The 22,782-nt window shown below is 51.9% G+C and overlaps 3 protein-coding genes across 6 annotated transcripts in view; all 3 read right to left on the minus strand.

Moving 5' to 3' along the window:
- LOC108023421 (GAS2-like protein pickled eggs) overlaps positions 1-12,390 on the minus strand; it is a 57,952-nt gene extending 45,562 nt beyond the window's left edge. Inside the window, exons 1-2 of one of the 3 annotated variants that reach the window (XM_044093014.2) lie at positions 12,029-12,390; positions 6,989-7,075 (exon numbers count right to left, since the gene is read on the minus strand). The gene's annotated coding sequence lies outside the window, so the exon portion shown is untranslated. Of the gene's footprint in view, positions 1-6,988; positions 7,076-9,643; positions 9,960-12,028 lie in introns of those variants that run through there. The other 2 variants (XM_050888774.1, XM_017092906.3) reach the window with 2 other exon arrangements.
- Positions 12,391-13,094: 704 nt separating this feature from the next.
- LOC108023240 (anaphase-promoting complex subunit 7) lies at positions 13,095-15,965 on the minus strand. Of its 2 annotated transcripts, none has more exons than XM_017092518.3 (5): positions 15,693-15,965; positions 15,124-15,631; positions 14,028-14,692; positions 13,680-13,960; positions 13,095-13,624 (listed from the first exon to the last, which is right to left on the minus strand). In XM_017092518.3, exons 1-5 carry the CDS (start codon positions 15,762-15,764, stop codon positions 13,309-13,311), a joined length of 1,842 nt encoding a protein of 613 aa, XP_016948007.1. In that variant the 5' UTR covers positions 15,765-15,965; the 3' UTR covers positions 13,095-13,308. The 2 variants fall into 2 exon arrangements, with proteins under 2 accessions (XP_016948007.1, XP_050744744.1); XM_050888787.1 differs by having other exon boundaries at positions 13,095-13,642.
- Positions 15,966-16,118: 153 nt separating this feature from the next.
- On the minus strand, positions 16,119-22,421 carry LOC108023631 (amyloid protein-binding protein 2). The gene is made up of 8 exons (XM_017093244.3): positions 22,265-22,421; positions 21,586-21,901; positions 19,281-19,909; positions 18,947-19,171; positions 18,771-18,872; positions 17,858-18,534; positions 17,636-17,793; positions 16,119-17,568 (listed from the first exon to the last, which is right to left on the minus strand). Exons 2-8 carry the CDS (start codon positions 21,799-21,801, stop codon positions 17,437-17,439), a joined length of 2,139 nt encoding a protein of 712 aa, XP_016948733.1. The 5' UTR covers positions 21,802-21,901; positions 22,265-22,421; the 3' UTR covers positions 16,119-17,436.
- Between the last annotated feature and the right edge of the window lie 361 nt (positions 22,422-22,782).

Here is a 22,782-nt window from a genome sequence, read left to right on the forward strand (position 1 = left end):
CGCATGGTGCATCGTTCTAATTAACGTCACAAAGACGGAAAGAATCGGGGAACCGGGAACTGGGAACTGGGAACTCGGGAACTGGGCACCCTGGATCTTGGGGAGCGCACAAAGGACGGAAGGGGCAGACGGGGAGGAAGGGCGTACAGCTGCGCGCATATAAATCCGTATATATAGATTTCTATATGCGCACAGGGCCGGCCCCGTGAATTGCCATTCACATTCTTGTAAGGGTTAGGTCTCCGACTCTGACATCGGCCTCCAGCCCTTCCACTTCCACTTCCACCAGCAACTCTCCTTCGTCCCCTCCAATCAGGGACTCGGGAGCATGGTGTACGGTCGAAACCCTCGGATGAATCGGATCGATCCGAGGAACACTTCTGCAGCTGCGAATCGTAATGCCCCCGCAAATTGCGGGAATCGAGCAGCTAGATCCGGTATACTTGGCTCTGGAGCGGCTATAAAAGTGCCCAACTAACCCGAGATGCCTGCCGTCAATTGATATCTTTGTGGGCGTCGAGAATGTGCTAGGAGTAACCATATGATTGCCAAAATTGCCCTTATTTTGGGACACCATTTGACCCCACATGACCCGACTCCAGGGGGCCCAGGTGGAAAGCCCAAAACTGGGACGACAACGACAACTTCTTGTCTGATCTCCACTCAAATGAAGTTGTTTGCCGTGTGTTTACGCCCACAGCGGGAGATACAGATAGACAACTACGAAATACGAACACAAATAATGAGTGTAAATACAAGCGGCTCGACGGTTGGGCTGGCAAGATGGATTGACGACGGCGGACTAGGGCCAGGTACGGGTGCCTAGTGGCTAGTGTCTAGTGTCTAGAAGGTGGTGAGCAGCACCTGGCAGACGCGCTGATGGTCGGCTGGTCCGGGGGTCTAGACTCTGTGCAGCGGGCTGGGCTACTAACCTTGACCCAATACCCGGTGCTTGGAATGCGCCGAAAGCGTGCTAATTGCAAAGAGTTTTCAACACGACCCAATCCACCGGGCAGCAGCAACATGATGGAGTCAAGTGTAAACACAATAAAAACACGGCGCGATGGGCAGATTCAGACACAGATACAGATTCGGCCAGAGATACTTGGGCCGATAGCAGTCGAGAGCTGTGGCAGCAGCAAATAGAGTTCCTCCCCAGTCAATACAGAAAGTAGTGTTTTGTTTGGTCTCCGCAGATGGAGAAGATCTCCCCGGCAGAATCAACAATCGGGCGCAACGCGCATATATCTGTGCCCTGGTTGTCTACATCTGGCCATGTGAACTCGTAAACCCCAGTCCCAGGTAAACACCGCGCCAAAAGTTCCGGAGCGAACCCCATCAAAGGCGGACTGCAGGCCCAAATCAAAATCGAACCGAAATCGTACGTAAACAGCAGATAAGATAGCATAACTCTTCGCCAGAGGCGGAGCTAATGCCGCGACTGTTTGCTCCGATTCAGCGCCATATGGTGTTTGTTTGCCCAGTGACTGTGGCTTGATGGACGGGTGACACAGGCCCAGCGCCGGATGTTAGATAGGTCTTCAGAGGAAGAGGGCTGCAAGCCCCAGTTCTTCTGCACAGCTCCGTCATATTCGCAGTGATAAGTTCCAACTGTGACTCAGCTCTCTGCTCGAATCCCTTTTGCTAATCTCTTTGGGTTCTTCAAAGCCTCCTTAGGGACCTGATCTGTCTGATCCTCCTTTCCATTACTCTGGTGTTCTTTCTATAGGCTACCTTTGCTGCCTTTCAAAACGACTGGGCTAGCAAACCATCAAGCCCTTAATAGGGGCCTCTCCCCGCCGATCGCGGCCATCTCATAATCCCCAGCACCTCTGCAATCTCTGCTGCTCTCCGGGATCTTCCCACCGTTCTCACGTCGTTAAATGGCATTCCATTCATGGTCCCCACGACCACTGGCGGCCCATTGACGGGGAAGCGCTGTTTAGGTTTCATTTTGTCAAATGGAAAGTTGGCCAAATGCAAATCGCCGCCATAAAAAATCCATAAATGGTTTAAATTAAATGATCCATCTGGCGCGCGGTCAATCAAGGAACGAGGGGCTCGGAGCACTAAGGCGATCGTAAAACTCGGCTGGTCTTCCGAGCGGGTGGGGGCCGAGGCACGCTTCGGTTTACGATGGGGCCAATCAGGGGAATGACGAGCACGCAGCCATCGGAAATTGTCCCCTGCAGCTAGGCGATCGCAGCGGCAGACGCGGGCCCCCCACACGCAGCCCGAAGACCGCGGATCTGCAGGAGAAACCCAGGCCCTACAGCGCCGGATCCCAGATCCCAGCTCCCAGCCCAAGACCCCGAAACCCCGAAACCCAGGCCCATCAAGCAAAGAAGTCACCGAATTTGGTTACAAATTGTGCACAGGAGGGACGCCTAAGATCAGATCGCATCACCTGGGCACAATGATTCATCGGAGCGGTCTTTGATCTGCTCATTCCGAGTCACCCCTTGATGGATGGTCACCTTAGCCGGAAAGGAGTGCCGAGTCATCGACTTTGGGAACCCATCCTTCAGCCCGAAAGATCCCAACGATCCTCCGAATCCCGAGGGTGCTGCTCTGAAAGACCCCATTGTCTACCTGATGGTTTCCCTCCGTCTGATTCCGATTTCCTGGCTCAAGTGGACGAGGACAAAGCGATCGACACTTGACACACTCGGACTCGATTGCGAAATCTCCGAGAATAGACCTCGAGCATCTCGTCTCAAGTGCGAACTTGTGAGGTAACCCAAAACAGCAAGTCAAATGCCGGGGCTTCGTGGAGCCCGAGGGGCGGGGCCAGAGCCCGACATTGACATAATGATTCTTGGCCCGGCTTGGGTTTCGCCGCCCGGTTCCGGCCAACGGATTTCGACTGCCATTCGAGCCACTTAATGAGCAGCGAACTACCAACTATAACTGAGCACTCACACACGAAGACACACAAGTCTCTCGCCCACCCAGGCAACGCCGGCCCAAAGGCCAGGCCAGAGACAAAAATTCTTAATTGCCGGGCTCTGGGCGATATAAATTCGCCGTCAGGCAGTGCAAAAAGCGCAAATCGGAGATACCCCTCATGATGTCAGCTGCCCAATTTGTCTTCACCTTTCCGTACATCAGGTTGGTCCAGTCCGGTTTGCTTTGGCTCGGCCCGGGCTGGCTCTAGACATCTGTAGACGGAGCACAGTCAGAGTACAGCGGACGCCTTCGCGTCGCGATTCATAATTCGCGGCCCGAAAATGCGCATGCGCAACCATTTGGCATTCGCGCCGTGATCACACAGTCGGACATTCGATCGCCTGTCGCCCCCATTCAGCGTTCAACAGCATCGGCATTCGGCATTCATCATTCCAATTTCATAGCCATCAAGACGGATTTCCACAGGTTGTGCCGAACTCTCGACAGGCCACCGCGAGTGCGAGCGTGTTTGAAAAATGATTCCCTTGGAGACTAAACGCCATTAGACGTAATGAAATTTAAGTACGCGCACCGCCGCTACCCCTGACCAACTGAGTGTGTATCTTCTGGGTATGCCCCGATGTCGCATCTCATAAATACATTTTTGATTAGGCCCGTCAGCGGAGACCGCCCGCATCCGAGTTGATTTCGTTAATAGGCGACAATCGGCGCGGCATTTAATCGGATCCGCTTGGCTTCCACTCCCCGAAATCACCCCTGCTCCCATGTGCTTTTAATGGGCCTGCGAAGCGCCGTGTTAATTTGATAATAATGCCCGCCGTTGAGCAAAAACTAATCATCATAATAACGATGATTTCACGCCTGCTTGGCGATCGCTGAAGATCGCAAAAAGCGATGGCAGCCCTGGCAACTCTGGCACTTTGGGGTTAGGGCAGAGCGTTCTGGCCAGATGTGGAATCGTCAAAAAGCGGCGCTCTAAATGCTCGCTTAATGATCTCTTTTAATCGCTTGAAGATTTTGGGAGCTCTGCGATCATCACTAATGATTGTGGATCAGTTAAAGTGGATTTTCAGAGGGCATTTGCCTTGCTACACACTAGATTAAAAATGCCAGATTTTGTGGCAAGAAATCAGTTGGGCTCAGTTAAAGAAGATGTACGATTTTCCTAAATCATAAATCACTTAGTTTAAGGATCACCTAGGCTATAGCGACTGCTAAGGATCGTAAGAAGCGGTGGCAACTCTGGCACTTTGGGGTTAGGATGGTCCAAATGCTCGCTTAATGATCTCTTTTAATCTCTTGAGGCTACAAAGATTATCGTTAATGATTTTAAAGGGCAAAGATAATACTAGAGTAAAAATCCCAGGCATCACAGCTAGATACAGAGTGAGAGATCTGCTGGGATCAGTTTATGGAGATCTGAGATTTCCCTAATTGACAAATCATTTACTTCTAAGACCACTTAGGCCTGGCAGTTTTCTGGTCGTAAAAGAGCTGAATCTCTGGCGAATCTCCGCCCGGCAGATCGCTCGAGATCAATGCGAGATCAAGCTGCGTAATACCCAGGCTGTCGAGGCATCACAACCCGAGAGAAACTTCAGCATTTCATTGTCATCATCGTAGGACGGCAGCGGCGGCAGTCAACTTGAATGGTTTCATTTCACCCACAACCCACATGCCAGCGACATGGAGACGGAGCTGGGTCTCGAGATGGAGATGGATTGAAGCCCGGGCCGGAGCCACATCGTCCATCAACCGCCGGCGCGAGGGGCCGAGCAATTAATAAACAAATAAAATGGCAACTACAATGCGGGTTCATGACCACAGCGAGCTCATCTCATCTGCGAGCCAGCAGCAAATTGCGTGCGCGAACAACTAAACTCACAAGGCGCCTGGGCCTGGGAATCCATCTTCGGTTCGAGCTGCGCATGCAGATGCAGATGGATATAGACGTGTAGATGCAGATGCAAAGATCCAGTTGGGACGGGGGCAACTGAGATGCGACTCCGGGCGCAATTAATTCAATGAGCAGTGGCGACAAAGAGACAAAAGATCGCCTCGGGCGAGTGCCTCGCGATCAGCACGCAAAGAGCTGTGGATCAAAGATGAATGGAGAGATCAGTGGCTGGGAAAAGTGCAAAAACCTGGCGAGGTGGGGTTTCAAAGACCGAATTGTTAGGTTTAGCCAATTTGAGTAATATTAAAGGGCTGTTGAACAATCCTTGAGATCTCCAAAAGAAACCAATAGCAACAGGGAATAGTTATTAAGCAGCAGTCCCTTCTGTGATTTATTATCTTTGAATTTCAATTAGGTAGAGGTGGGTGCACTTCATCTCATATCGCAGCGGGCATATGGATTATCCTTCACCCTGGTTGTTTGAATACCCAAGTGAGGTGTGTACCTGCCTGACCCGAGATCCTGTTTCGGCCCCGAACCGAAGATGATCCTCCACTTGGACAACTTCCAATTCAGCGTGTCATCCCCGCTATCTGTGTTTGATCAACTGCCAGCTGATCGGTGATCCACCCCACATCCCATCCGAACCCGTCCCCCAATTTGTGTTTTGTGTTTCGTGGCCCGGCACTTGGTATGCGTGGCCCTTTGGCGATCACTTGACACACTCTCCCCGCCTGTCGCCCGTCGCCTGTCGAAGTGAATAAATGAACTGTCCAAAACCGATCGGAGATGGGTGCCTGACGTCGATTCGGCTGTCCATTTCGGGAACCCGGGAACTCGGGACCGAGCAACTAGGAGCGTCGGCATACTCATAAATATTGAAATCCAGAGGGGCCTGGAGCGGAGCCGGGTGTGTGACAAACGACGACAAATCGACTTCCGAGCCATCGATCGCCGCCATTTGGCGATCGTTGGGTGAATGAGTTTCGCGCCACGTTTTCCCGATGCGTTACATGTGCGTTAGTCGCTGAATGCCAATTGGCCTGATACCGCCTGATAACGAAATCGAAATCGAAAACGAAACAGAAACCGAAAATGCAGCCCAGAGACGGCGTGCTTCTGTGACTCAGATACTTTTGGCGGTCTGCCCATTCATAACCACTCGGACGAGCGTTTCTTTCGCACTTTCAGATGCCCTGACCTACGACATAGTCCCCCGAAAATGCGCTCACACGAATACAGCTTTATATATCTGTATCTGTATCTGTATCTGTAGCAGTATCTGTAGCAGTATCTGTATCTGTACGTACAGAGCCGGAGGCGTCGTCATCTCGGTCTATGACGAAACCGATCGTATATTTTTATCACGGCCTAGAGATACGCGTTTGATAGAGCCCCGGGGCACAAGAGAATCGCATATAGCCACATGATTCACACTTCCCAGAACAAAGTGATTAGTACCGGTGGCGCATTTCTTTCTAAATCGCGAGTGGTCATCGGGATAAGAAGACGCTACAATGTATGCCGCATCCTGTACTAGAAGATCAGGACTGTCCTAAAATTATTCAGAGTCTTGAAGTTTCCCGGAAATGTATAACTCATATAGTATATGTATAGTTAAAGTTCCGAAATATTTATTTTAAATCATGCATTTCTTTGAAACATCATTTCATAATCTGTGCTATCCCATTCTGTAAGATTAGGACCCTCTTAAAATGACTTGGGGTCTTTAAAGTTTTTGGGAAATTTCTTTATATACAATGATATAGTTTGGTAATGTTTCATTTTAATTATAAAGAATATTCTACATTTATGCATAGGTTCCTAGTCCTAAAAAAGCAGGACTCTCCCAACAGTTCCCCGACACTATCAGACACATTTGCAAAGGTTTTACAATCTCTGGTTTCCTGTTCACTATAAATAATACAATAGTTTTATAGTCAAGGCTCCCAAATATTTATTTTAAAGCACGGAATTCTCGGACTCTGCGCATTCTACACATACGAGGAGCAGTATATTGTGGTTACACAGTTTCTTTTAAAAATAAACACAGTCTTTATCTGCTAGAATACCCAAAAAATTTCCGTCTAACAATGGGCTTCTATGATTTTTACGATCCCCCAAAAGTTCCCCAGTGTCTCCCCCGTATTAGCACTTCCCCGCGACCTTTGGTGAACTTACCGATCTGGTGATGATATCCCTCCCCAGAGCGCCTTCACTCCTCGGTTCTTGGTCTTCTCTGTTGGTTTTCCTCAGCTGGGCCGGAACCTGGGGACGGAAAATGTTATGGGCCAATGTAGTGGGGCTTTTCTTCAGTTATTAGTGGTGGGGCGGCTGAGGGCCTGGCTGGCGAGTGTGACATCATCGGAAACGTACGCGGAGAACGGTAAATGGAGTTTTATTTGCTTTTTGTCATTGAACGCGAGTGAGCGTTCCAACATCGCGGGGAACCGGAGAACCGGCGGTGGTCTAAGCAAATAAGTCAATAATAAGGCGTTAACTTGGCTCGAATGGCCTACGTAAATATGCGGCGAAACGAGCGAAAAGAGGCGACCAAAGGCTGATGAATATGAGCGCGACTGCGAGCGGAACCGCGCCGAGGTGGGCTAAGCCTCGGACCGAGTCCCAATCCCCATTCCGACTCCAGTCCCCAAATGCGCCAAATCTAAGAGCCAGGCCCGCAAGCGACGTAGGCTTGTGTCGCAATCGCTCACAGACTCTGGCCACAGAAGTTGGCAATGAGCTAAGAGCTGACAAATGTCTGACAGCGGAAATGGCAGGGAGTTGGGAAACACCGAGTCCACAAAGCACACGAAACCTCGCACGCAGGCCGGAGAATCCGGTGGAAAGCCGGCGTAACCGCCACCACAGAACCCCTGGGTGTGTCCTACGGCTGGGAATCACCCGGGGACCACAGGGTTAGGGTCCACTAACACCGCCCGTTGATCCAAGGTCCACATAACAGAAATCGTACGTATTTCACAAAGCAAACAAGATGATATCTACCTCGTTATAGAGGTTGTTCTTATAAATACAGGGACATCCGAAAAATACATTACCCCTTTACAAAACAAAGTACTCTGAGGAATATAGTCTTATCTAGGATATTAGCTAAAAAAGAAAATCAATAAAAACCATAAGAAGTATCTCTCAAAAATGATATAGGGGTGACCTATTCTGCGTTGTCAAAAGTCGCATCATCATCAATAGTTTCACTTCATTTTGGTCGTACGAAGCCGTGGAATCCAAAACCAATATTGGCTACATCTTTATCTCCTTTGTGTTGGCTCTTGACACCTTCTGTTTGGATTGGTTTGGTGGCTCTGGACCTTGGGCCTGCCTTTCCCACGAAGGCCGCTCGGCGGGCGGGAGGGTCTGAGGGCCAGGTAGGAGCCGGGCAAGGTCAATGCCACATTGCAGAGTGCTGGCTGACCTTTCCGGGAATCTCCTCCCAGCGAGGGGCGGCGGCTTTTCCGGTGCGTGACGAGTGCCTGCGCATGCGGTCACCAAGGTCGGCCGTCCATCAGTCCACCGGCGCACCACTCCGCCACCCACCACCCACCACCCACCATCCTCTGGCTCATCGGAACAGCTGACGTGACTCAATCTCCTGGCAAACGGTAATAAACCAACAAAAAGCGACCCCTAAGAGGCGCCACCGCGATGGGTGGCCTGCCAAACCATGACTCATGGCAATGTTGGCAATTCAGCCAGGGGAAATATGTTATTGCCATAGAGAACATTCGCGAGTTCCCTAATTAAAGGCCAGACAACTCGCCGGGCAGGGAAGGGTTATAGAAAGAGAGATTTATGACTCAGTTTTCGGACTTATTTGAGGCAAAACATGGACTTCGGGGGCACACAGGATACCATAAACATTCTTTAATGATGTGTCCCCAAACTACTTTGTCTTATGCCTAGAATGACCTGCTAATAAATCAATGAATATATTTTATTAGGTTAACTTTGGTTATGAATGTATAGTTATTAATAATGGGGATACGATTTGTATAGCCCCGGTAAGATGCGATTTTTCCTGTTTCTAATGGTAATATCTGTTTTGAGAGGTGGTAAATCCTAAAATCCTATATTTCTGTATTTATTGATTTTTACAAAACCGAAACCATCTAATCTGTAGGCTCCGCCACAGGCCTTCAGAGCTGCGGATCTGTTAAGGAAGGGGCTTATCGCGCGGGCTGACTATTGCGCTTTTCCGGGGCGACGGCCACTATTTGCCTTATCTGGCACCAGTATACGACCCTAGGGGAATATAGCTCTTTGTTCGCGATCGAGTCTCACAACCATGTGTCGGTGGTTCTGTGCTCGTAAATTGGTCCACCCTAAGTGGCTAAAACTGGATCTGCAGGGCACTATTGTTGCCCCATCCCCGCTGGCATGACATCCACATACGCCTGCTTGCACGTACAGCCGCGACTTTTGTCACTCGGCGGTCTGCGAGTGGAACTTCAGATAAGCCCCGCCAGCCCGGCCCTGGGTGGCTCACTTGCAGTGCCTGTATTCACACATGGGCACTCCCGGATCGGGGCCGCTATCAGGGTGTCGTCGCTGGGGCCTAGGCATCCGATTGCCCCAGGCCCAGGGCCTGCACCCTGCACTCCGGCGCAGATACCCGTATCACTGCTGGGCGGATAGACCGATGACAATCACTGCCTGTTGGTTTTGGCCCACTCTGGCGGACAACCGAGTGCTGTTTGGCATTTGATTTCCCTGGTCTTCCGTTCGATTTGGTTTTCGAGCTTCGCTGTTTTGGCTGCGCGACACGCGAATCGATGGTTGCCACCCAGCGGGCCGCAGCAACAATGGCTCTGAACTTACGTGGAATTCTGCGCCTTTCTGCGCCTTTCTGCGCCTTTCTGCCACTTTTCCTGCACGCGACGGCGGCAGAGGCGGCCCGAAAATCGGCCAGACAAGGAAGCACGTTGCAGCGCTACTCACTTGGCCGCACACACAGCACACACAGCACACACAGCACACAGTGCAAAAAAACACACAGAACGGGCTACTTTCGGGAGGCACAGAGCGGGGCAGAGGTCGAGGGCGGAAGCGGAAGGAGTCGCAGCTCGGTGGCACAGGACGTTGGGAGTGGACGCGAACAGCGCGAGAAGGCGACTCCGCGGGGCCGCAACTCCGCAACTCGACGGGCGCCCATGTGACCGAAGACTGTCGCCGAGCAGCCCGGCTGTGCGCCACCAGAGCCCAGGGTTGCACAGCACCGCAGAACCCCTCCCCCGGGCGGCAGCAGCTTCCGCGCAAGTCCTGCCCAACTGTGCCGCCGCCGAGCCGACTCCGGGAGAGCAGCGGCGGAGAGCCGGGGCACGCACTTCGGGTGTTGGACACGGGCACGTCCTTACTACCTAGCCACCATATCTCAGCAGTTTATTCCCATAATATGATAATATTTTACCACATCATACAGGATATACAATAGGAATAGAGCTGTCCTATCCAAGGGGTTCCTTCTTCACAATAACACTTGCATCACCTCATATATCATATCATACTGCAGTGGCACCTTGGTGGGAAACCGAACTATCGTATCTATGGGGCTCACTCTCCCCAAGAAAATATAAAAATATGATCTATTTATTTATTACGTTTGATTTACATCTTTTGTTTATGGCTTCACATTAAACAAGGATCAAGGATGTGGCCTGGTGCAGAACTATTACATCAGTTCAATCTCCACCAGAAAATATATTCTCAGGCAAGGGGAGATTAAACAATAAATTAATTTCCACAAGAAAATATATTAAATCCTCAGAATGGGGATAAGCTAAAATGAAAATGAGTCCCTTAAAATGTTAAGGGCAGATCTATCAACGTGGCCACCACTGTGCATTGATTTCTGGAAATTATCGTGGTCCCATGAGCACTATCTGCGCGCCAGTGTGCGTGAGTGCGAGGGGAGGGGCGGCAGGGGCGGGAGGCGGGGCCGTGGGAGGCGAGGCGCATGCGTTGCGCCCGCCATGAGCCATGGGAAACATGTGGGCCAGCCCAGGCGGCACTCGGAACTCAGACCCGGAGAATCTCTGGACCACCCCTTATCAGCTGAGCACTTTCTTATCAGCCCCTGGCGGCCTGGGAAGCTAAGAACCAGCAGCAGCACAGTCCCCTCCCAGAATCCCCTCTCCGCTCTCCGGGGGATTCTGGGAGAAAGGGGAGAGAGCACTCTCTGCTCTCTCTGCTCTCCCTGCTCTCCCTGCTCCTTTCCGCCGCTGGCTGCTGTTGTTGCGGGCGTCCAACAGGCGTAAACAGCTGTAAATTGTTTGTTGACACACACAGCCGGGGTCAAAATAGTAGGACGGAATTCAAGATATATTTCTCTGAGCTTAAAGTCACCGATTGAGCCGTGTTGAAAATATGGAGCAGTTTTGTGGAAATTCATATCTTTAAAAGCAGAATAGCCACGAATGAGGCTTAGTTTTGAATTAATTTTGAGGCTTGTTAGAAAAATTAACTTTTTTTTTTACATTTTTTTATAACAAAATGCTTCTTTGTAATAAGAAACAAAGGGTTTTCTAATCAGTACGTTTTTTCTTACATTTTCTTCTGAGTCAGTTTGTTAGTATGGCGTCTTTATCGCTTGTTGACTAATAAAAACTTATTCATTTTTAAGAACATGTTTAGGAAAGAGAAAATGATTTCAACGTTTTTGAGGGGTAGACTACGCTCTTCCCTGCCAAAATGACCCTTCTTCGCTAAATCCCCGCCCGCGTCTGTACGATCCTGGCATCGTTGGGCTGGCTTATTGCCTCTAATTAGCGAGGCCGAGCGTTGGAGGGCGGCGGACGAGCGACTTCAGCGTTTCGAGGGCAAATTTATGTGTGCTTCTGCGATATTTTGGTTTTGTTCACCAGCCGATTCCGCGGAAGCCGGTCCACCAGCAAGTCAGCAGAAGCAGGCGAAGCCGCGCCAGCGGAACTCCGCCCCTGGTCGACTTGGCAGCACTGCAGTGCATCGCACAGGGCCGGCAAAAAGCGCCGAAATCAACAGGTGCGTGTGGCGGATAAGGGGCGATATGGCGCGGCGGTGCAAGTGTTTTTGCGCCTGGCCGGCCCACTGAGACCCCTCGATAGGGTGTTCTGCACGTCGTCGAGCGGCAGATTCCGCTGGTTCCGCTGATAACCAGGCTCCGATTATCGGCCGTTCGCTGGGCCCGTCGAACAGTGACTGAGTATTCCCCTTCTTCGTTCCACAAACCTTTTGGGGACATCCGCCGGGCCCGGATTTGTGGGCAAATCTCGGTCGTAGTTCTCCGTATATGCGTGGGCGATCGCTCGGAGTCGGTTCGGATCGCATGGGACAGTGTCACCAGGGGGTGTATTGCTTCAATACGCGCAGAGTGATTCGATTCGCCACTTCACACAGGGTTTGTTTATTCGCACACTGCTTTCGAGAGAACATGAACAAAAAATCCCGCGTCACGGAACACAGGGGCAATCACGGCGAAGGAAATCAAACAGCATCGTGCGGCATCGTCCGCCGGCAGTTAACGCATGTTTTCGAAGCGCTTTCGGAACGGATCTGCGGAACCGAGAAACACAACCTTCGGCGCGCGGAGTCGGTTGGGGAATTTCAAAAAACTGCTTGCGCCGCCGCTTAAATAGCCTCTGCTGCCCCGCTGCCGGCGGCGGCGGCGGCGCCGCTGTTAAGACTCTCTCGCCATGTTGGGCTGCTGTTAGCAGAGGCTTCTCCTGGAAAATAGGAAACTCTTCGTAAGGAAATAGATTTTCGGTCTTTACAAGTGAGTTGAATTAACAAGATATTGATTTATTTCAGCTATAGCCTTACCTATTTGCTTATTATTTTTTAGTTGGGACGCAGATTAAAACACAGCTTAGTATCTTCTCAGGAACTTAGTTATTCTGGCATTATGAAGTTTTTTATTAGAACAACTGGAACTATAAATATCTCTGTTTTTTGTTGAATATCTATGCATCTCTGTAAATTTAAAAACTACTTCATTTAATTTTAAAGTTTTATTTTAGATGAATTTCAAAGATTTATTTTGAACTAATTTTTGGCGGGAGAATCTGCAGAGAGACACTCATTCATTCGCTCTCCCAATGTAAATAACATTAGGCATTAACAGTAACAGTTGCTTCGGATGCGGGCTGTCGAGACCCGCTTGCTGCGAAACACACTTCCAGGAACCAACACTAGTTCCTCTGCGTGGCGCCACAATTTGAAAAGTCAATATACATTTTCAGCTTGTTTCCAAAAAAGCCATGTGGACTTTCTTTTGCTTGGTAAAAGCTGTGTAACCTACAGAGTTTGTGGCATTTTATTCACTTGCTAACGATTTCACAGTATTATTACAAATTTATTATGCGCTTCCTAGTGGCATTACATTTTTTCTGTCATTTTCTTGAGATCAGCATTATCCATGGGCACAACATGCTTCCAACACTTGATTTAACTTGATAACAATAAGTGGTTAAACGGCTTGAAGAACAGGCTGGGCCTCTGGAAACACTTCACTAGTGGCCGTCATAGCTCATGCTGGCCATTTCCGCGTCGACGTCGTGCCAAACGGAGCCGTCGGCATCGCCCTCGACGTCCTGGCCAGACCTGGCGGGCGGCGAGGAGGATGCCTCCCTCGAACTCCCGGCGCAGTCGGCCGCCAGCCTTTCCAGATTCGGGTGCCCGCAGGGCGTGGCCAGTCCACTGGTGGTGGACTGCTGGCCATCCGCCTTGATGGGGCCGCTGTCGTCCAGAACCAGGGACTCGATGAACGAGTTGCTGCTCCTCAGCAAACTTATGCCCCGCAGGGTTCGCTCGCACTTGGGATTCTTGCTAAAATTGGGGATTATACTGTTAGAGCGTGTCAAGTGGGGCCACAGCCACCCACCCCAGTGCCTTGTAGTAGTACTCCAGGGCCCTGATGGGCTCCTTCTGGCCGCGCAGCATGTCGGCCAGGTTCGTGAAGAGATTGGCCTGCGGGAAGAGGGAGACGTGGTCCTCCAGCAGCTTGATGGACGCCCTGGGCGCGCCCTCAAACTGGCAGATGTCGGCCATCAAGGTGACCGCCGGCGTGTAGTTGGGATCGATCTTCAGCGACTTCTCGGCAAACTTGCGGGCCGTCTTCCTGATCCCCGGGTCCGGCGACAGGAACAAGGTGCGGCCGAACATCTGTCGAGGAAGAGCCGGAGAACCGATTAGAGATCACAGGGGGATGGCAATCCATCGCTGGCCCTACCGCGAGGCCCCTGGGCGAGTTCTGGAAGACACGCAGGGTCCATTTGCACATGGCATGCGCCTCCTTGAACCGCTTGGCGGCCAGGTAGCTCTGGAAGAGGCCTCGGTAGACCTCGAACCGGTACGGGGCGACGGTGTGGGCCGTGCGAAAGGCCTCCACCGCCTCCTTGTGCCGCTCCAGGGCGATGAGCAGGCGACCGCGCAGGATGAGGGCCTCCTGGTGGCGGGGCTCCGCCTGCAGGCACTGCTCCACGAAGCTCAGGCCGCGCTCAAACTTCGCCGAGTCGAACATGGCCTGGGCGTGGACGAACCAGTGACTTGCGGTGTACTTCGGCTCGGAGACAACCTGGGCGTACAGGCGATCCGTGTCCTGGCCACTGTCGCCGGCGTGCTGGCCACGGACAACGGCCAGCAGACCGATGGCCTCGACGTTGTCCGGACTGGCACTGACCGTCGCCGCGAACAGCTGCTCCGCCCGGGAGTAGTTGCCGTCGTAGTAGAGGCACCTGCCCAGCGCCATCATCAGCTCCTCGTTGCAGCGCAGCAGGGTGCTGTCCTGCAGCCTCTGGAAGGTGCGCGCCGCGTCCTGGTGCTTGCAGTCGAACATCTGGGCGAGGGCCTTGATCCAGGTGCTCAGCCAGTCGAAGATGCCGGGCACCGTGGCAGCTGGACATGGTTTGGATCGAAAGGAATATGACTTTTGATCAAATGAGTTATGTGGTGGAGAATGAGGCTTATAAAGGGGTTTGCTTAGGGGAATACTGTAATGGAACCTTCGTTAAGATCGAAAAGGAGTGCAGGAGCACAAGAATGTTAGGAAAATCAAGATATTATTAGGCAACAAGGATTGTACGACTAGGTAGAACTACTATAATAGATCACTAAGGTCGAAACGGGGTGGATTAATAGATTATGCCTATGATTACTGACTAATTTATTGAAAGGCCATTATATTTAGTGGAGATTTGGGATTGTAGAGAGGTAGGAGCCAGTTAGGAGCCCATAGCCTGGAGGAAAAAGCTTTTATCATGAAGTTAAGTGGGATGGGAGTAGCATAGGTTATGTCCGAGGGCGGAGGAGCCCCCGGCCAGAACTACCGTGCATCACAAGCGAGTTGACCTCGTTGCCGTCCACGCCCAGCTCCAGCAGGTCCTGGATCACCGGCAGGGCCATGGGGCACTCACGGACCACCTCCTTGTAGGCGGGCAGCGACTCCGTCTTCTTGGTGTAGCCCAGCCCGAACGAGTGATGGTGCATCCGGGCCAGCATGAGGTTGATCCGCGGCGTGCGCGCCTTGACGGGCACCTGGAGCAGGGTGGCCACGGCCAGGCCGGGGTTGCCGATCTCGCGATAGCACTCGGCGGCCCGGCGGCGCAGCTCCACGTCCGCGAACTCCGGGTAGGCACTCTCGATGGCCACCAGGCAGGCGTTCTTGTGGCGCACCATGAGGCGCCGCTGGTGGAAGACGTCCTCGAAGTGCCGCGCGGCGGAGCGCAGCTGTCGCTCCTTGTACTGCGAGTTGACCAGGTACAGCTGCACCTGGTACTCCAGCTCCAGGGTGGCCACGTTGCGGTCGTTCTTCAGCACCGTCCTCAGCAGCTTGGCCTGCAAAACGGGGTACCTGTAGCACGGCGTGCGGTGCGCTATGGCAGGGCTTCGGATTTACCACTGGGACCACGCACTCGTAAAGCTTGTGGTCGTAGAGCTTCTTAACATTCGCGAAAAGCGCGTTCTCCATCTTCGCCACCAAGATCCAATATGTCGGACAGGCTGCACTGGCTTCAGAACCAGCGGAGGTTTGGATTCCGAACTACTCTTGTTTGGAAGCCTATCAGTTGTATTTTAAATAAATATTTGCAATATTCAGCTCGTAATATCTCTATCGATCCGAAATGCTCGGTTTTTAAAAAGATACAGTTAGCCAGGGCAGGCAGCTCTTGTCAGCCACCGCTCAAGAGCTGGCACAGCCGCTTTTCGATTTAAGATCGATACCAAGTTATCGATTCGCCGTTCAAATATCTGCACTAAGAAAAATAGTTGGGCTACTCCAAATGCAGGCTAAAACGCATTTAAAGCCACTCAAAAAGTTACATTGATTTGCAGTTATTTTATTTGAGATTTACGACGTCGCTCTTAAACTAATCGCTAAGTAATGCCAGAGAGTTTGCAACTACAATTGTGTGTTATAAGTATCGCCCTAGGTAGCAAATGCTAAAGGTATAAACTGTCTTTATGCATAGGCGTTTATTAATATTATAATATGTTATGTCCACTATAATAGACCTTTCCTTTGCAACTGGAAGCTGTGCTATCAACCCGAGTTATTTACAAAGCCCTCCCGTCGCCATGCCCTCCAGCCCCTGTGTCCAACGCCTGGGCTGCGGCAATACTTTTGTCCACGGGTCGGTTCCGTGTGTACGTACTAGAAATATACATGTTACATCGCTTCGGAGAGGCCTAGTAGTCTAGTAATCTATACAACGCGCTTACTCCTGCGCTCTATACAACACCGTTCTTCGCTCTGTGCTTCAAGCGCCTGACGAAACGCTGGTGCGCGGGTGGAAGTGAACAGATTGAGTACATTCGCTGGTAGACCTAGAAAGCAAAACGAAAGCAGGGCAGCTCGTCCTCTGGCGCCGGGCCGGATCCTCAAGTTTGCAGAAAAAAATACAATAGCAGAATCATTAGACGCGGGAGTGCATTAAAACTTAAGCATTTGTACACGGGCCAAAGCGCGGGGAATACGTTAAAAAACTATCAGCTCAACGATCGCCCGGTCGTGGCCGGTCAACCGGAGCTCCAACAATACTACTACATCTTAGCCTAGGTTCTCATCTGACTGAAAAGGACTGACAGGACTGGGCTCCTCGAAAACTGTGGGACTAAGGGTACTGGACGTATTCGATGATGGCTGGAACACAACGGAACACCTCCTGAACTGACCCTCACGCGGGGCGACTTAACACATATGTTTAGAATATATATGGGCTACGGCTGCGGGGCATATTCGAGGGAAATGGATATGGACAACAAAAACATCAAACAGAGCGCGGGTGAACTCAAGGCGGCGCCGACCGAGCTAAGCTATCTAACTATACTTAGACATATTCTATAGAACACACGGGTCGATCCTTGACGCTCCTCCCTCCTTCCTGCCTAAACGACGTGTGGGTCAACTTATGCGAATCTCTTATCTAGGACAAACTGCAGATGCTGCCGCCTCCGTCTCCGCCGCCGCTCCTGCTGCAGTTTGCCCTCCAGTTTGTGCCATCCGATGCCGGGGGTGTGGGTGCGATGGCGATGGCTAGTGCGGGTGCAACTCTCACCTCCTCCTCCTCCTCTTGCTCCTCCTCAGCCGCTAACATTTCCATTTCCACTTCTGCTTCCGCTCCCACTCCCGAAGCCCCATCTCAGTTGGGACTCGCAGCCGATTCCAGTGGCGCCGAACGAGTCGGACTGTTCTTGCAGACACACATGTTGAAGAACTTGCTCCTGACCTCCTCGATGGAGAAGTCCACCTCGATGGCGGGGTAGCTGGACTTCTGCAAGACGGACGAATGAGGGACAAATTAGTCTCTGGTACACCAAACGAGCGGGGATGGGACTCACATTTTGAGTAAGATTCTGGCCTCGCAGCATCTGCCAGTTCTCCAGGGTGTGCGCATACTTCAAATACTTCTCAAAGTCGTGCAGCGTTTCGTAGACGTGGCACAGGCCCAGGTAGTCGTACTCCAGGCCCGAGTACGAGTGCCCAAACAGACGCAGGCCTGAAAAACAGTTTGATTAGCTAGGAACACACCAACGAATGTGTGGTTGGGAGTTGCCGCTTACTTATGTCGATGCTGCGCAGGTAGAGCTTCTCGGCATCGCGGTACTTCTTCATCTGGTAGTTGTACAGCGAGGCCAAGTGGCCGATGGACAAGCCCACCTCGTAGTCGAAGGCACCTAGCAGATCAGTCTTGATTTTGATCGCCTTCTGGTGCATTCGTTCCGCCTCCTCGAAGCGGTTCATCGTTTGGTATAGACGCCCCAGATTTCCATAGTGCTTCGCCGTCTGCACATTCACCTCGCCGAACACTTCGAGCGACAGGAGCAGGGCGAAATTGTGCAGCTCCTCGGACTGCAGCAGCAGGTCCTCCTCGTCCATGCCGTCGGCCATCTTGTCCAGCGCGATCTCCTCCAGCAGCAGCGCCTTCACGCGCTTCGCCGAGGCCAGCATCAGATGATTGCTGGGCACCAGATTCTTCATTATGTTCACCGCCTTGTCCACGTGATCCTGGGCACAGCTAAAGTCGCCCGTGCTGTACTCGTGCACGTAGTAGGCGTAGGACAAGTCCTCGTGGGCAATGGCCACGTGGAAGTTCATGTTGCCGAAGATGCCCCGCCGCACGGCCAGCGCCTCCTTGTACACGTTGACCGACTGGAACACAGAGTCCACGTTGAGCAGGAAGAATCCGTAGTCCAGCAGGGCATCTCCGTACTTCTGATGCGTAACGCCGAAGTGTTCGCTGTGGGGAAGAAAGTTGCGCAGTTCCCTTGTGAGAAATTAGAACATAAAGATTGCCTATCTACAGATACAGTAGGCCCATTCATGGGCAATGTATATTCGATGCTAACATAGCTTAAAATCATTTCCTAGGGGTAATAGCAAGAGGTAGGCAGACTAGTTAATTTTTTGCCAGATAATCAGCGAAAAGAGCGAGAGGGGCGAAGAGACACCAAGTCCATGAACTTTTGTGCTTACCGAGCGCGACGCACCGCCTGGCAGATGAGCAGATTGGCCCGGGCAAAGTCCCTCTTGACGACACAGGCCTTGGCCGCTTGGCGCAGCACATCGATGATGATGCTGGGGATTGAAGGAGAGATCAGTCAGACCGGCTCACACAAAACTGGGCCAGAGGGAGAGGGCCTCAAACTCACCGCGGTGGCGCAGATCCCCTCAGGTGCTGCATGGCCAGGCCGCTCCATATGTGACTGTAGTTGTACTCGTTGCGGGCAAAGTACATGGCCGAAATCTGGGTGTAGGCTATGGCCACCAGCTGGCCGGGCACACGGCTGTGGATCGATTTGTTCAGGCTGACCAGTTCGTCGTAGGTGCGCTGGGCCAGCTTGAAGTTGCAGTGGGCCGATTCTGCGTAGAGGAGGCTGAAAAAGGAGATAGCTTTGATTAGTTGAATGATACTACATTGAGTTAATATAAGTGGGTCAAACAGGGCTTTGAATTAAGGGATGGCTTAATGAATGCCCAAATTACCGCTGCAGGCAGTCGAGACGCATCTCCAACCAGTGTTTGTGGGGCGGCAGGTGCTTCAGTCTTCCATTGAGGCATGCCAGCACGGTGATGCTCTCCTGCATCCACCCGGCCTCCGAGAGGAACGATCCGAGGCGCAGGCCCAGGTCGATGGCCTGCAACTCCTCGGCGGGCAGCTCGTCGACGGCAGCCTTGTTATACAGCGTGAGCTCGGCCAGCGATGGCACCGGGGACTGGGGTTCCTGTATGGACATGCATTGGGGACGGGCATCGAAAGGACTGGAACTGGAGCCGGACCCGATGCTGGCCCCCGTCTGTAGGTCATAGATAAGCAGCTGGTCCAGCTCCGAGGAGCGGCTCTCCTGCGAGCTCGCTGTCTGATCCGGGCTGGTCTTGTCCGCCGCCTTCAGCAGTGGCAGTTGGACCTCCTCCTCCTCCTGTCCGGGCACTCCGTAGCGCGACACATAGTTCTCGCTGAGGCGGCTGGCCAGCATCTTCTTGCTGGCCATCAGGGAGGCCATTATGCGCAGCAACTTGCTGCGGGCGGCAGAGTAGCGAACGAGTCGCGAGAACACCTCCAGCTGGGCCAGCTCCTCCAGCAGCGTGTCCTTCAACGACTCCTGCTGCGACATCTGCGGGTGGAGGAACAGAGATTGTCGATTAGGCACTTAGGTCAAAGCCGATGGGGGATTGTGCATGATTAGCAGCAGGGAAGCCGCCAAATAAGGTCGAGTGAAGCAGCTTTAATAACTTCAGAGGGGGACATATTCACCAAAAGTGGTTATCATCAACTGTTTATACCACGGCTTGGCACATAGAACTTCGACAATCCTAGTTAAAACAATAGAAAACAGCTCGCCAGTGCAGAAGGGCGGCCAGCAAGAGGGGAACCGACATCCAATCAGCGCACAATGGAATTTGCTTAGCCATTATCAGCAAGTTCAATGGCTCTTGGGCCAGCAGCTGCGCCATAAGAGCGCGTTCCCTGCTCCACTGCATCCCCCATCCCAGAACAGGACAATCACAGGGCGCTGGACCCAGCCGACGGGTTGGTTATTTTTAGAACCCCCTCTGCCGCGCCATGCCGCTCTGTTTATAAATTACATTGTAATCGCCACTTGTGACAGTCCATGTATGGAATCGAAACCTCTGGCTGACCAGCTGAGTGCTCGGAACCACCTGTGGGTCTGCGGGCTTGGGTTTCCTTCCTCCGAAGGCGTGCTTGCCCCAGTTGGAGCTGCAGCCCGAGTGAAAGTGATCCCTCGCTGACGCTTGTCCGGTTGTAAGCAAGTAAACATCACCTTTTGGCTCCAGAATTGGAAGGGTGCCACTCGCTCAGTTGATGCTCAATCAAAATAATGATTTCGTTTGCTGGACTGCGGTGGGTGGTGGGTTAGTTATGGCATAACAACTAAGAACGCTTTACGTTTTCGTGCCTTCAGAAGCGATCGCCCCGAGATGCCCCGGGTGTTAATCCACAACTCCCCCAGTGCGACTCCGCGAAGGTCTCTCTTGCTAGGGTGAATGGGCCCGCTGGCGGGGTGTAAACAATTTAAGCGGAAAGCAAACACAAACAGACGAGAGCCATACCCCCCTCAATCCCTGATAATGGGTGGGAGAATGGTAATTGCCAGTGGCGAAATGCGGACGGGAGCTGAGATAAGCAGCGGTCGGTCCAACAAGTGCTGTAATAGGCATGATCGTGGGTGGAAGGGGCAATACGCTCCTTGGGGATAACTATGGGCGGAGCTCATGCGGTATCCTAACAGATATATACTTTGGTACGGATCAGCCTTCTGTTTTTCTTGTAAATAATATAAATCCAGGCTCTACGGTGGGTAATCGCAGGAATCTACTTTTCTAATATCACCAATTCCCTTGCAAACGACACACTTCGCACTCCGGCAACAGATAGTGGCAGTGTTGTTGGGCCCCTTAAAAAGCAGTGAGAGAAGCAGTGTTGTTTACAACACTGAGTGCCAGGAACTGGAGCCCGAGCACATGCTAGAACGTGTAACTTCCGGGAATGAAACTCGAAGCAGAACGTAGGAATGCCGATCATAGTTCCATCATCATAGACGGAAAAGCGAACCCATCCTTATAATATTTATATATTCTAATATTATATTATCCCAGATGGGAAGCCCAGGGCTTCGGCTACCTGCGGGCGCTAGAACTGGCCGAGTGTTTGGCTAGCCAAGGTGTTTCCCCCGCTGGCGGCGAACGACTACTGGTTATGGTAATGGGCTCGGATCTTTCGGGAAAGTCGGGGAAGGGGCTGAGCGAGAACGGCAGCGACCACACTCACCATTTCGTAGACATCGATGAGCAGGTTGCGCGGCAGCTCCGCCAGGCGGCTGATCCTCTCCAGCGCCGGCACCTTGGTGTTCATGCTCCCGATGAGGCACTGCAGCGAGAGGTCGTACAGGGCCTTCGGCGAGTTGGGACTGCAACTGGCATTGACATTGGCATTGGCATTGGGATTGGGATTCAGATTCAGGGCCGCGAGCTGTTGGCCGGCCATCTCGCTCTTGCTTTTGCTTCGGCTTTGGCTTCCTGGACTCGAGCGCTCTTCGTTACGATGTTGACCTTTCGGGGCGGGGACTCGCGGGAGGCGTGGCACTCTGCAACAAGTTCGGAATGTTCGAGGAAGAATTTCGGGGAAAATGCATTCGCACACGTGCCGCTTTCCGCAGAAGAGCGAGACAAAGAAGAAGCAAGGCGGCGCGACAGGCTCAAGCATGTCGAGGGCGGCCGCAGCGAGACCTGGTTTCTTCGAGTGTGTCTGCACTTCACTTCACTTTCTTTTGAGGCGTTCTTCGGTTTTCGGTTTTCGGCTTTCGGTTTTCCTTTCTCTGCCAGCGCCGCTGCCCGCGTGCTGCCTTGCTTCTGCTTTTGCTTTTCGCTGCTTTGGCTTTGCTTTTGCTTTGTCGCTGCTGCGATTGTTTTGCCTGCGCTCGAGCGCGGTGGGACTCGCTGGCACTTACACAACTGGGAACACATCTAATTGTCGGGGGCCCGCAGCTAAAGTCGAATTCCTGGCCCACGGATTATGCGCAGGGAATTGGGAAATCGAAGTGGAAATCGTATTGTGTTTCTTTCCTCCAGCACTTTTTTCCTCTTTATTTTCGTCAGTGTGACCGCGACGCCGGGAAATACCAACACACCTCAAAATACCAAACCGGTTTCACCACTTTCAAGAAATACCATTGCAAAGCAAATGAATACAGTTTACATTTTATTAAACTAGACACTATAAATAAGTTATTGTTAATGCTTGAAATTAGTTTATACCACAACCTTAAGTTTAGAGTAAGGTAAAGGGAACCCAAAAAATACCAGGCATATTTGGTTCAGCTGCCTTGCACTTTCAATGGCAGGGGTTAGGCAATCTTGGTTATCAACTTTTCAACAATAAATGACGGTAATATGTGAGCATTTCATTTTCACAAAAAACTATTTACATGCAGCTGATCGAAAGTCAGCATTCCAGCACAGCAAAAAT

The sequence above is a fragment of the Drosophila biarmipes genome, chromosome X (assembly GCF_025231255.1).
Source record: "Drosophila biarmipes strain raj3 chromosome X, RU_DBia_V1.1, whole genome shotgun sequence".
NCBI classification, from domain to species: Eukaryota; Metazoa; Arthropoda; class Insecta; order Diptera; family Drosophilidae; genus Drosophila; species Drosophila biarmipes.